The following is a 14628-nucleotide window of genomic DNA, read 5'->3' as shown; positions in this document are numbered from 1 at the left end:
TTTTTTAAGAAGATGAACAGAACTTCTGGCATCAGGCAGCATATTTTGTTCTTAAATGTACCCTAACTTGTTGTTGTGCATAGAAATGTGTCTTTTCTTGGGTGTTTATGACATGAAAAGTATTCAATATAACACGGTGTATTATATTCTCTGATAATCTATAATTTCATGTGGTGAAAGAACCCCTTAATCTGGCTTTAGACCAGTTCTTACACTAATGTCATTAATCCAGTTTCCTTTGACGTAAGCTGTGCATAAAATTGTAGTTATCATCCTGTATGTGTTTACAAACTAACTAAATTACCAGCATTTAGATTCCACACAGTGCCCAGAACACAGTCACTCACTCATGATCACTATTCATTTTATTATCTGTTGTTCCCTGCTGCGAAGTCAAATTTACGCAAGCTCCAATATATGAACAAGTTATGGTTAATTTACAAGTTTTGCCTGAAGCAAGGGATGCTGTGCCATTCTTGGGAATCCAGTTTGTCTCAAGCTTGTAATTGGATTTTAACTACAAACTAAAAGAGAAGTCGTAACAAGGCATTGAAATGATACGGCATAGCTTCCTGCTATGTCATAAAAAGGGAACCTTAAATTTGAGGACTGTCTTGAAATAGCCTTAGGTTATATGGGTCCAATGATACAAAATGCTAACACCAAAAGGCATCCATGCACAATTAGCTTTAAACTACAAACTAGAAGAAATCCTAACGAGGCGTTAAAATGATACGGCATAGCTGCCTGCTATGTCATAAAAAGGGAACCTTTTGAAAATTTAGTAGGTTATAGTAGGTTATATTGGCCCAACATACAAGATGCTAACAGCAAAAGGCATTTACATGTATGCACAATATAGTTATCTTTCGGTGCTGTGTGTGAACAGCATAACGAGAAGTCTTGGATGAATGATATTTGGTATGTCGGTAGGTATTGGCAAAATTAAGAAATGACTAGATTATGGGCGCCCTGGTGACTTGCCATGGTACTGCAGCAGAACGTCCAGTTTTGATTAATTTGAAATGGGGAAAGATAATTGCATTGAAAGGATTAAAATTGAAAATAATTTTCCAAACTTTTAGATAGTTGTCGGAAAATATTAATCTGCACTCTTCAACTTTTCATCCTTCAATATACCCTTTGCTCCCAAAGGTTGGACACATACGTATCTGCCATCACGATTCGTTCCTAAAATCCTTATTATCTATTATGCATGCCATGTTCTTGTCTATCTAAATGCAGATCTCTGATATTTTTGCATTCTGTAGGTAGACTTTGCCAACAAGTTCATAGGAGGTGGTGTGCTCACTCAAGGCAGAGTACAGGTCAGTGATTTTGCAAGTTATGGATTCCGAAACAAATTATGTAATGCTCTGGGAATTGAAGTAGTACTACGCAATGTAAATTAACTGTTGAACATCATACAACACTATCATGCGACATACTGAAAACTCAAGTATAACATTCTTGTAAAATATGCATATGGTTAAAGGGATGGTGGCGGGCTGCTTTGATGTCTCCTTGAAAGAATGATGTTTTACTTATAAATATAGTTTTAACAAGATATAATGCTGAATACTGTGAAAGCATACTCCTATAACCAATTCTTTTACAATGAAGCTAGGATTTATAGACAGGGCATCCAAAAATGGGAGGGGGGTGTTACAGGGTGTGTTTGGGGAAAACACCTTGGACATGTGTATATGTAATAAATACTATGTAATTACCATGCTCATAAAACCACAGTGACCTTCAGGTTCAAAAAGAGTTATCACATGATTTGAAAAACGATACTAATTCATTATTATACAATAACAGCTGATGCGGACAAGTAAAGAATTGATGTAACAGTATCATAACCTCAGAAAACACCTGAGAAACCAACCCCTGAACATTGCATTTTGTTGTCATTTGAAACCTTTCAGGCATGGCGATCATGAAAAACAAGCCTGCAACACACTCACGTCATACTTGTTATTCCTACCTCCGGGCGGGTTGCCTTAATGACAGATTTCATTTGTGTAGCCTTGTCAACATGCCAGGATGGCCGTCAAGCATGACTTGAATAATTGATGTTAGAAGTATGGCTTTAGACAGCGTAAGGTTGTGCTTGCATGCTTGCAAGCAATAATGTACAGTTATTAAGAAATCGTAATCCTCATAGCTCTGTGAAATTATATTTAGTGTTTTTGCAGATGTCTTAATGCCATAGCCATAAGTATGATGACAGAGTGAACTTAAAAACACCAATATCTAAAAGCAATATTTATTTCGTTGAAGAGATTCATCAGTCACGTATAATCACAATTACTAGTCTAAGAATATTCTTCAATCAGTGACATATTTATTTCTTTTTAGTATCTCAAGTACTTGTCAATGAGGATATATGATTTTGCCTGCAAAGGTTTTTTACAAATCAGGAAAATCCATTTTGCAAGCCAAAGCATTTTGTGGGGCTTCATAAACTGACTTGTCACTTCTGTCCTGCCTGTTGTATCTAAAGGAGGAGATCAGGTTCAGCATCTGTCCAGAGTTGATCGCTTCCATCCTGTTCATGGAGAAAATGGATGCCAACGAAGCCATCCAGATTGAGGGATTCGAGCAGTTTTCCCACTACACTGGGTATGGCTGGGACCTCGGGTATGGGGGAGACTGCAAGGACCAGTCAAAGGTTTGTTACAGAAGTCTCAAAGATCTAGACATTTAGTGTTATGGCACATGTGCATGTACATGCATCTTAGGAAAGGAGATTCGGCCTACATATATATAGAATGTACACATTGAATTTGAAAATGCCTTCTTGGTATTAGAAACTTTTCTGTAGATTATTCTTAACCCCACTCCATTTTTCATTCATTTTAATATTGGAAGCAGTTTTGACTTATAGTCCATTTCCTTTCATGGTACTGTACATGTATCACCGCTGTGACAGAAGAGTTAGGTCATTGCAGAAGCTCCACCTAGCAGTACAAGGCATGTCTGCAGTTAAAGGAATGCTGTCTTAGCCTATTATTCATCCCTATTATAGCTAGCGGATTTCTTCTCTCCCTACTATTTGTGACGGGACAGAAGAGCCCCCGGGTAGCTGTAATATGGAGGCTATATAACAGGCTGGCTATTTCATGCATTTTGGCCAAGGAGGCAAAAATGTATTTGTGCATTGAATTTCATATTTCACTCCTACTCTCCTTTAAGATTTTAAAGTACAGATACTTGTAGTGATCCCTTGATAAGAAGTAAGTATGGCAATAATGGAGGCAATTGATATCTGTACTGTATGCAACATGGCTTTTATGATTGATTGGTTATTATTGTTACTGTGTAATCAGTTGTAAAACTTCACAGTCTGAGTCTAATTGCACTGTATAAATAAAATAGATAAAAGATGAAGAAAATGTTTCATTTATGACAATCATAATCTACATGTATCTCTGTGCAGGTGAATCCTGATGGCAACATTGAGACAGCCCTATGTGCAATAGATGCCATACCCTATAAGAGGAGAAAGGATGAAGAGTACAAGCAAGATAACCTTCTCAGAGATCTGAATAAGGCTTACGTAGGATTTAGCCTGCCCGTGGATGAGAGACCACCTGCAATTGGCCCTGACAGGCAGGACAAGCTTGAAATTGACCAATCATCTTCCTGGTCTGATGATGACTTTCACACTGCCTTTGGAAGCTTTGAAGAAGAACATGACATAGAAGGTATTAAAAGCATGTATATTTCAAGTATTAAAAATAGGTCTGGAGTACTTGACAAGTAGCATTTGCAAAAGTGTCAATCAGGTAACATGTATTTCTGACTTGCCTCACTCAAAAGTTGTCTCATGCACTTGAAACATTCTTTAACTTTAAAATTCTGTATTGTACAGCCAGTATGAATGCATTTTGGTGTAACATCAAAAATTGCCTTTCGGTGTAACATCAAAATGGGATGGACATTTCATTCTTGTTCATATTAAGTTTGGGGTACTCACAGGGGTAAAGATTTGAATGTAACAGAATGTGTTACATGTAACAGTTACCCAGATTCTAAAAAAATGTACCTCTTGTATTTTCACTGCAGTTTCAGCTATGGGGTCTGTGTGGGAAGATCTGCCGTTCAACAACGATGACGACGAGTATGGCATAGAAAGGGTTACCATAGCAACAGACTGGTGCATTGATGACATCACTGCAGCAGGGCCGTCTGGCAGTCCGATAACCCGCCTCCATCCGAAGCGGAGACAGGAGCGTGCTTTCTCACCCTCCAGCGTAGAGTCCGGATCCAGCGAATACTTTGATGCGATGGAAAACATCGAACTTACTTCTCCAAGGGGGTCCATCGAGGAGGAGAACATCCACTTCCGACATCACATGGTGCAGAGTTTCGCCAGCTCGCTTGCCAAGAACCTTCTGCACGAGAGCGCGATGACAGCAGCGAGTGTGATGGAAGGAGTGCAGAACTTCGAAGTCCAGGAGCCGTCCCATGTGACGACAAAGCCCCAGCCGCTGAGACTTCAGCCGATTGCCGAGTCCCCCATCCGGGAAGCCGTGGATGTAGCCAGAGCATTCGGTGAAGGAAACAGGAAGGTTATTTCCCTCTTAGACTCTTATGCTGCCAGTGTCGTCAACACTGCCTTCCTCGAGGGCAGAACTCTCTCACAAACAGACACTGCTGAGGCAGAACAGATTACAACTATTGAAGAAGATTCTTCCAAAGCCTTCACTTTGAACAATAGCATTGAACTCGGTACCTCGTCTTTTGAGTTTGCCAAGGGAAGTCTCATCCGTCCAACGCCACAGATCGATGAAAGCCTGCAATATGAATCGATTGCCACCAGGATCGTTGGGAAGATTTTAGACGAAGTGTCAGTCTGCGTAACGGCCCCGCCGGAAGAGGTCAAGATCACTCCCCACGATATCAACAAGGATGAGGAGGAAAGATGCACAACAACAGGACAAAGTAATGGGGAGGACGTCACATACACTGACAATGAATACGCATCTAGTGATCAAACTGTACGTGAAATGGAAGACACCATTGGTGATATTGTGGGGGAGATCAGCATCGCAGTTCCCATTTCGTCAGCATCAGCCAGTGTGCCAGACACGCCTCCACCCTCCCCAGCCACCCCATCACAGATCAGAGCTGCTCAAAGTGCCAAGCTGGACCACGGCGAACTGGCTAGTAAACTTTCGACAACCATGTTTTCGGCTGAGACTGAAGATCAGTCTGATGCCGCCGATACTCCTTCGGACGAAAGGAGAGCATCTGTGTGTGGGATCAACCATTTTGCAGAAGACATGTCGTGGAGCATCATGTGCGAAGCGACGTACAAAGCATCGCAAGTTAGCGACTCAAGACGTAGCAGCGTCTGCAACACCTCCAGCACCTCTGAGTCAAAGCGAACGAGCATCACCGAGGAGTTCTTTCAGTACCTTGCAGCTCAGAACTTGAAATTGGAGGGTAGGTTGTCCCGTCGTGGGAGCGGTGTTGCCAGCGCCTGTAGTTCCAGGAGGTCCAGTGCTTGCAGTGCAATGGAGGAGTTCTACCAAGCCTTGACCGGAAAGGACTACATAGAGGAAAAGCGACGAGGCAGCAAAGCCAGCGACACTAAGGAAAATGTGTTACTACTGTGTCCAGAAAGTTTTTCCACATCAGCGTTAAATGAAGGAAGCAAACACGCCCGGGCTGGAAGGAGGTCAGAGCCGCATATCTCCGTTGAGATGGCAATGTTTGGTGTAACGTCGGTAAGCCGTCCGAGAAGCAGCAGTTTAAAAGAACACACCAGTCGGGATGAGGACTCCAGCCAAGCTCACAACTTTCCTAACAGCCCGTCGAAGAACGGCTTGAGTGCTGGAGGGAGCCCGCATAGAGTTAACAGGTTTGCAAGTGACCTAGCCGGAGATATCATCAACAATTCTCTTTCCTCGTTGCCTGAGAAGAGTGGAGAAGGTGGGATGACCCCACAGGGAAGGGGAGTGACCGACAAAAGGTCCACCTTCCGTAACATCTCCTGTACTTCTGACACGGTCGTGACCAGGACGTCAACTTTAACCGAAGCCGGTATTTCGACAAAAATGACATCATCTCGACGAGGGAGTATGCCAAGCATCTCTGAGGATCCACTACCAGGAAGAAGAGGCAAACGCCAAAGTCTACCCTGTACATTTTCAGATTCCCTTGTCGATACCCTAGCCCCAGATGTCCCGGAAGGGTGCCTACTGATGTCAAGAAACTCTATCACTGCCAGCTATGAAAAGATAGCTGAGGAAATGTCCAAAGACATTATCAATGCAGTTGCAGAACATCTTGTGGAACAAGAGGTGACCACACAACATGCTGCTGAGCACATTGCCCATAAGCTTTCCTCCTCCATTCTGCAGGATGCCCTGGGTAGCGTCTACGAAGGTGTTACCAAAGACAGCCCTGTCCTGGATTTGGGTAACACCGTGGAAAAGTATGCGGAGAATGTGGTACAGGAAGTACTGGAGAATGTCCTGAGCAGGCCCAAGATTGCAGTGGATCTGTACGATGAGAGCCCAACCACAGACAGCAGTATCAGTATCATTAGCAGCTCAGAGTTGCCATCACAGCAGTCCTCTGACAGCTTCTGCGAGGTCGCGCACGACGACTTGAATCTTGTTGGGTCCCTAGGCAGGCGCTGTCCTTCCTGTGTGAGCTCATCCAGCAGTATCAGTGTAATAAGTAACGGGGAAGTCACGGCGACACACCACATAGAAAGATATTCTGAAGCTCTCGTAGAAGACATCTTAAACATTGCCAAGAAGGAGGCGTTCTCTGGAGAAAAGAGTACAAGTGTAGAAAACTTCTCGGAGCAGGTGGTCACTGGAATCATTGGCTCAGTGTTGGAGGGGTTGCAGCCAAAGTTTCATGGAGGCAGTCTTGCCTTTGACTCCAAGTCTATACCCAGTTCTACCAGCAGCTTCGACGTGTTACACGAAAGGGACTCGAGATCTTCAAGTTCCAGGATATCCAGTTCGTCTGTAGAAAGATGCACTTCGTCCGATGATAGCGAAGAGGAGACGACTGTGGCTACCGGTCCTTTTGGGGTCGATGATCGGATGCAGTTCTCCACGAGTAGCGTGGAGATTGCACATGACCTATCACCGAGCTCTGATGTCAGCACCCCCACCAAACAAGGTCTCCTGCAGAGACAAGTATATGCCGGTATGGGAGACTCAGTCTTGAGCTCGGCTAGCAGTTTTGATATCCTCGGTAACACCCCAACACCCGAGGACCAAAAGTTCCCATTCAAGTCAGTAGGGGGCATCGGGATGTACGAGCACGGCTCGAGTCCATCCAGTAGCAGCATAGGCGTTGTCAGCCCAGAAGAGTGTACTAGAGCCGAACTTGGTAGTATCACAGCCAAAACCACATCTGTGGAGGAACTGTCCACAGTACTGGCCAGCAACATTGTCCAGTCGGCTGTTGGGAGGTTCGTTACCAACGTGATGTCAGAGTCCATGATCAGCTCAACAGGAAGCATAGAGATCCTCAGTTCTCCTTCGATAGAGGAGTTAACGGAAGACCCAGGACCAGGGTTGAAGATGCTCTCCTCTGTGTTTCGAGTGGATACCGACAGATTCGCATCCACAGAGTCCGAATACTCCTCGGCAAGCATAGCAGTTTTAGACACAGTGAGTGAAAGTGGCATGGAGAATTCTTCCCTTTCAAACCTGGCTGAATGCTTAACACAGGATGTCATGGTGTCTGCCTTCGAAGAAACCTCCCATATGCGTGCCTCTAAATGGTCTTTGGGAAAACAACATGAGGTTTCCTCGTCACTTACTCCAGACTTAGGAGGACCATGCGATGATGGTCAGTTTATGCCAGCAATGTTCGGAGGTGAAATATCTAGAACAGTTCCTAGCCTATCTACTTTAGCAGGGCAGGAAACCAGTAAATTGTCAACAAGATATGAGGATGAGTCAGGTCACGACAGTACCTCTCAACCTCAAGAAACGACATCCAACACCGAAGCTGGTGACGAAACGTCGTCCATCAGTTCAGATGAGTGCTCCACGTGGTATCCTCTCGAGGACATCAATCTAACCAGTGACCTGCAGACTGAAGCAGACCACAGTACGCAGAATGTTTCCAACTTGGAGATGTTTGCTGATTGTATGGCCTGTGCCATTGTAACGACAGCATTTTGTGCTGTAGGTGATCCTCACATGCCAGAAAATCGCCACACAGACTCTCCCCTAGAGGGTAGTAATTTTAGCATTGTAGGAGCTCAAGACAATCTCGGTCAGTTTGAAGTGCAAAGCCAGGGCAAAGAATTGTTGCAGAGTAGGAAAGAAGCTGTCATGTTTGAGCCATATCTCAGCCAAATCCCACCGGGTGTAGATCACTTCTCATCGGAAAGCATTCCTTCGGAGGATATAGACTTGTTGCAAACTTCTCAAAGATCACAATCGTTGCCAAGTATGAACAGTTTCTGTGAAAATGTTGCAACTGATATTCTCAACCGTGCTATGGACTCTGTGCAGAGGCAAGCAGGAACAACAGCTGGAGGCAGCAGACCAATTGCCACAGGTATGATTGCCACAGCTAACGTAACATGACCTATTTATGTGCAGAACCTATTTACGTCCGGTTTGGCTCATGTCCACATGTCGCGGTGTATTATGCCAAAGCCTGTTCTCATGAGCAATAAAGAACATCATAAGTATGATCCTTAGCCATCTCTTTAATTTTTGCACAGCAAAACATAATGGCCATGCGTTTACCACGTGAACGCCACGTGCCGCGCATGTGGGGGAAATTTACAGATAAACATTGTTTTTTCCATCGCGTTAAGCAAGTGGCCGGACAGACATAGTGATTTTGCTATCATTTGTCTGCAGACTACTTTGGACAGTTAATGTGCATTTTTCTGGTCTATGTTCTTCAAGCATAGCGCTAGAAGGGAAAAGATTCAGAAGTGGACGATAATGGGTTACCCTAGCACAATTCCTCATCATATACCTCGGTATAAATACATGCTCGAACGGCGTTAAAGAGGTGGAGAAAAACTTACAGACCATGCATTTTCTTATTAGAAGAGCTGATATTTCTGCCCATGGGTTTGAAATTTGGCTCAGTCCGCGCGGTTTTAAGATAAATACGTTTTGAATAAATCGGACGTTAATTGGTCATGTTACGTTATATGCCAAAATGTGAAGCTGGGAAGGAAGAGCATTTAGCTTTCTGCTGTCATTTGTTTGGAGCATGAAAAAGAAAACAGCTTTGCTCTGGCTACTGGTATAATCTTTACAAGCCACACAGGCAGGAATGATGGCACAGAAAGCTTAGTGCTCCCCCTTTGCGTTATTTGTTGCATCACTTTGGCTGAAATCGGGAAAAGAAGAATACCTATACCGACCATCTTTTTTCAGGACTGTAATTACTAGTATATGAAACACAACATTTATTTTCCTAGGCTTGATTTTCTTGGCCTAATTGTTGACTAACATTTCTCCAACATCTATGGAAATTGTGTCTCCAGGAAACTGGGGCTGCGGTGCCTTTGGTGGTGACCCCCAGATGAAGGCCATGTTGCAGTGGATGGCTGCCTCACATGCCGACGCACCTGAACTCATTTACTACACCTTCAGAAACAAAGATGTTGAGCAGGTATTTCTGCTTTTTCGAGCAACTAAAGTATAATGTGCAAGTTAGATGTAATTCCGTCCCGTAGCCTCTTCTCAGGTCGTAGGGCCACTGTCTTTAGGGAACAGTTTTAGTGGGCAGAGCCCCTCCCTCTCCTTCCTCCACCTTTTACCTTCCTCAAACACATGTAGTTGCATTTTTACGTTTTCATTTTGCATTTCTATGTTTTGATGGAGGTTGGGCGGCTATGGGATTGGTCTATACTTAGTATTCAGTTTCTACCTTCTTGCCTTGACCATTGTAGAACATTCTGTAAAACTGATAATAATACTTATGTTGTTTGCCTTGTTATTTTTTTTTTTACTTTCTAACAGCTTGAAGAAGTCTGTGAACAGTTGAGAGGTAGAGGCTGGCTGGTAGCCGATTTGTGCCAAGCTGTGCAGGAATATGCCGAGACGACAAGACCCTTGGTTTCTAAGAAAATGCAAGACACAGCACCTGCCTTTGAAGACTTGTTTTCTTTTCTGATGGAAAAGTGAAGACCCGTTGTGTAATGTTTTATCAAACTTGAAGTGTATGGAGCCTTAACTACATCCTACAAATTATCATAGCAGTCTCTGGTCAGCGTTCTGATATCGAATAATGTTACGACATGTCAAACTGGCGGAGCTGACAGCCAGCAAGCCGTGGTAGATAGTCAACAATTTCCTCTTTCTCTCACTTGGCAAGTTCAAAACATAACACTAAAAAGCAAGGTTGGCGGCAAACTACTAGCCTTTACAATCTTTCGCTGGGCTGAAGGGCCTCTCCGCTATGAGCCTGGTTTCAGTCAGGCTAGTACTAGCACTGGAAAATGGTAGCAACCAGAAAACAGTGATTAGCAAATCAGATATGACAATATGGAAACACGGACCCAAGACTGCTATGAAGGCAAAATCTACAAACCATGTTGCTGGACACTGATAAACAACCACACATGACATACATGTCACAGTCTTTCATTATGGCAGTGATGTAGAATTGTGCAGATTTCAGGATCCATCACTTCACTAGTATTGTATTTAGTCCCCATGTACTGTAAATGTTTGCATTTTCATGGTAACCTCTTCACAGTGAACTTAAAACCACCACAAAAATGCTTGTTTGGTCTTCTGCCTGCCTACCACAGCTGTGAACACTCCATTTTCTCCCTAGGCCTACTGCAAAATTTGATTGCATTAATTTTACAGAATAATCTTACATGTGGGTGACATCACTTCTACGTACAGCATACAACTTTCTAGCTGCTTTCTCTCAAAAATTCCTTAATCTGAGTCAAATTTGTCATGACTCAAATAGTAATAATACTTTTAAGATTGTTGCACAGCATATCACTTTTAAATTAAAAACTTAGTTACGAGTTAAAGCTTGACGTAAACTGTTGAGATGGTGTTTTAAACTCTTAAGATTTCAGACATTTGTTGTATCAATGTCTTGTTGGGAGATGTGCTGTTCTAATGGAGTCAGGTTTTGCTTATCCAACAGTTCCAATGTATCTTTTGTTGTGAAGTTTCAAGATGGAAAGATATAATCGTTCCTGTAACTGAAAACTAACTAGTATTACATGTACTATAATAATTATGCTTTAAAGAGGCATTATTTGTACTAGTACTGCAATTTGATTTTCAAATTTGTGTGCAAAGATACTAGTAGTTGGTGAAAGTAATAGTATATTAGCTGGATTTGTAACTTTGTAACTTTGTAGTATATTCAGGGACAGAAATTTCACTTTCCTGTTGAAAAAGTGTCCACTGGCATTAGCAATGGCAGCCATTAGGTGAGTACATGTAACTTTGATGTTTGGCATACAATTTTACAAGTGCATTTTCAAACTAACAATGTGCCTATCATGGTTTTGCCATCACTTTTAAAAGTACTGTTCTGTTGATAAAAGCACTGGGGTGTCTAATATATACACTTGGTTATGAGCATTACATAATATTGTATACTGGCTTTGCTCTTGTTGCCTCACCCACCTCAACATATAAAAAACAGTCACCATTTTCTTTATTTTTGACCCATGAAATCTGCATGTGCAATATATGAACTTGGTAGCTCCCCTCGACTTTCCAATATTCTGTGATGTAATGCATTGTACTACTGTTATATATACATGTATGCTGCTATTATCTATTATCCATCTGGCAAAAAGTAACCAATCAAATTCTGTACACTCATTGATTTGAATTTGTCATTAAAAATAACCAGGAAAATGCTGCATACCCATAAATCCATACTGTCATGTTCAATGTTTGCCATGCTTTTATGGTCAGTTTTCAGTGACCTTTTCACGGGCAGAACCTTTAACTACAGTGAAAATTTTTATTTTGTCTTCTTCCCACCCACCCCCTTGTTTCAACCACAAGCTTAAAACCACCGCGAACACTCCATTTTCTCCCTGCTACAAAGTACAATCAAATCCCTGCAAACATTAAAAGTAACTTGTACATTGGGGTGAAAGATAACCACGTGCATGTTAAAGTCATTTATATATGAAAACACAATATTCTTACTTGTACAAACAGCATTTTGTTTTAAATGCTGCAATATGAACAACTTTTTAGTTTATAAACAGCATTAAACAGCAGAATAACATAATGAAAATAAAAGGTAGTTATTATCATTTTCAAGGAATCATGAGTTATTGTCAAGTTTTAATGGAGAATAAGATTGTTTGTCTTGAGTTAAAGACAAAGATGTATATGTAAGATGACAATGTAGACTAAGTATATAATGTTCACTCTGTGCCAGTATACATGCTGTACATACTAGAGGACTTTTTGTGACTCAATGAGGAAAAAGTTTGCAATATATAAATGTTAAAGGTTTTTCAGAGCTTTGTTCCACAGTGTGTAATGTGTTTGCATTAACTGGTGGGAATACAAACTTTACTAATTAGTGTTACGGCACGTTTCCTACCCATGTATGTTCAATTTCAGTGAAGATTTGCACTTAACATTGTTCAGCTTGGACAAGTATTAGTAGTAGGATGTTTGAAAATCACCATGCCATAAGGATATACATTGTACAATGCCATGTACCAGTCCAGCCTTGCCATTGGCTGTGTGTATCAAGAAGTGTACTGTACATAAAATTGGCAGAAAAAGTTTGGGAACTTGATTTTGATCGATCAAATGTCTGACAGTCTGTGAATACTTTATCATATGCATTATTTCCCTTTACAATGATATCCCATTTGTAATGATCGTACATTCATGGGTTGAGCACCAGGGGTACTTATGTCAGTAGGTCAAAAGAAAAAGTGATGAAATTTCCCTTGATCACATGCCCGTTGTTTTTAATGATCTAAGTATTATGCGTCATATCATTAGAAACCTTGAATTTTTTTCCTTTAAAATGTTACCTTATGCTTGAGTGCCACAATTGGTTTCGTTGGCCAAAAAAAGGGCGAAAATTCCCCTGCCAAAGTTAGACACTGGTAGGGGAATTTCTGCATTTTTGTTTTGTGCACTCATGTACTAGTTAGCTCTAGTGTTTGACCTTTGAATGTAGGATCATTAAAAATGTGGTATCATTGAATACTATATAAACTTTCCAATGATATGTAGCACTTATATACAGTTAATAAAGTAATGGAGAAATGATTGATCAAATCAGTTTCCGAACTTTTTGTACCAAGTATGTTGATTGACCACTATGACCAGGCAAGACATTTTAGATCTGTACTTCTCACCCTTGCTTTAACAGAATTACAATTTAAAACATCTCAGATTGAAAGATTTGTAACTTTCAGGCCAGTGTTACCAGTTCAATCGGTTACATGTAGCTCATGGATTTAAACTAATAATGCAAGTAGAAACATGTTAACAGTTTGAGGAAAAGTTTGTAGCTCTTAGGGTATACAAATTCTGTTAGTGAATATGCCCAGTTTTTGTCCCATAGTTATCATTTGGTCCTCTTGTCCAAGGTTTAACTAAATAAAAGTTCAGATAACCAAGGAAATGAGTTGGTATGGCCCTAGTAGTCATCATATAGTGGATACAGGTACAATGTACTTGTCATATGGCTGTTCCATAAATATTGGGGGAGTGAGGATGATTTAGTTGAAGTTGCCACAATTGATGTAGTTTTAACAGAATGTGTATTTCATTTCTCTGTACCCCACCAACACATTGAGTCTTATCAATTTACCAATATATATATATATGCCAGGTTTAGAATAGATAATTGGTAATATCTGTGACTTTTATTCACATTCACTGTTACACTGTGAACGGTAACAAAGCTGCTGGGGTGTACATGTACATGTTTACTAAATAAAAGAGATTAATTTGTATCACCTAGATGCTCTCTTTCTTGCCTTTACTTTTGATACTACCGTAGTACACTGACCGACTCAATTTTTTTGGTCTCAACCAACAAGGGTATTTCGGTACAGAAGATGATCAACTGATATATTGTATGCAAATGAGGACCTTATTTGCATGATCAATGAGAGACAGTTTAATGTGAAATGTGACTCGAAAAGGTTAATATCATTTAGCGAAGTTATGATTGACATTTGCAAGTTGTGTAGAACTTGAAGCAAGGAGTGTGCATTTTACCATGCAAATTAGGTGATCTACTGTACACAGTAGCTAATAAGTTGTAATGAAAAAAAAAAATTACTAGGTGAAGGTATCTGGTCATGGAAGTTGGAACTATTGTGCGTGTAACGGTTTTCTACCCCAACATCTGCTTGGAGATTAGGGAGGGGGGCACATAATTATGGCTGGGGAGGGGGAAAGCAAAACAAAATTGTGTTGCTGTAGTCCACACTGTATGGAGCTGACTCTTTACCTATTTGGTAACAAACATAACATAGCAAGCCAACGACTATGAAGCAGAGAGGAAAGGGGCGACAAAGGACTGGGGCAGAAAGCTGGGTTATCCACATAACGTATGGCGTCTGTTGGGCGTAAGGGATAGATCTTAACTCAGAAGTAAATCAACATAGTTACGAACCGTTTGAATTAAAAACGA

The 14628-nt window shown here is 41.3% G+C and overlaps 1 protein-coding gene across 2 annotated transcripts in view; it reads left to right on the top strand.

The window, feature by feature from the left end:
* The window catches only part of LOC136422618 (uncharacterized), a 35684-nt gene extending 21742 nt beyond the window's left edge, over positions 1 to 13942 (top strand). Inside the window, exons 5-10 of one of the 2 annotated variants that reach the window (XM_066410433.1) lie at positions 1272 to 1328; positions 2507 to 2674; positions 3443 to 3710; positions 4078 to 8550; positions 9503 to 9630; positions 9981 to 13942. In XM_066410433.1, coding sequence (XP_066266530.1) covers positions 1272 to 1328; positions 2507 to 2674; positions 3443 to 3710; positions 4078 to 8550; positions 9503 to 9630; positions 9981 to 10145 — 5259 coding nt within the window. In that variant the 3' untranslated portion in view covers positions 10146 to 13942. Of the gene's footprint in view, positions 1 to 1271; positions 1329 to 2506; positions 2675 to 3442; positions 3711 to 4071; positions 8551 to 9502; positions 9631 to 9980 lie in introns of both variants that reach the window. The other variant, XM_066410432.1, reaches the window with a different exon arrangement.
* Positions 13943 to 14628: the final 686 nt, after the last annotated feature.

The sequence above is a fragment of the Branchiostoma lanceolatum genome, chromosome 17, assembly GCF_035083965.1.
Source record: "Branchiostoma lanceolatum isolate klBraLanc5 chromosome 17, klBraLanc5.hap2, whole genome shotgun sequence".
Lineage (NCBI taxonomy): Eukaryota > Metazoa > Chordata > Leptocardii > Amphioxiformes > Branchiostomatidae > Branchiostoma > Branchiostoma lanceolatum.
Note: the sequence above shows the minus strand (reverse complement) of the source record. Positions and strands in the feature narration are given on the sequence as shown.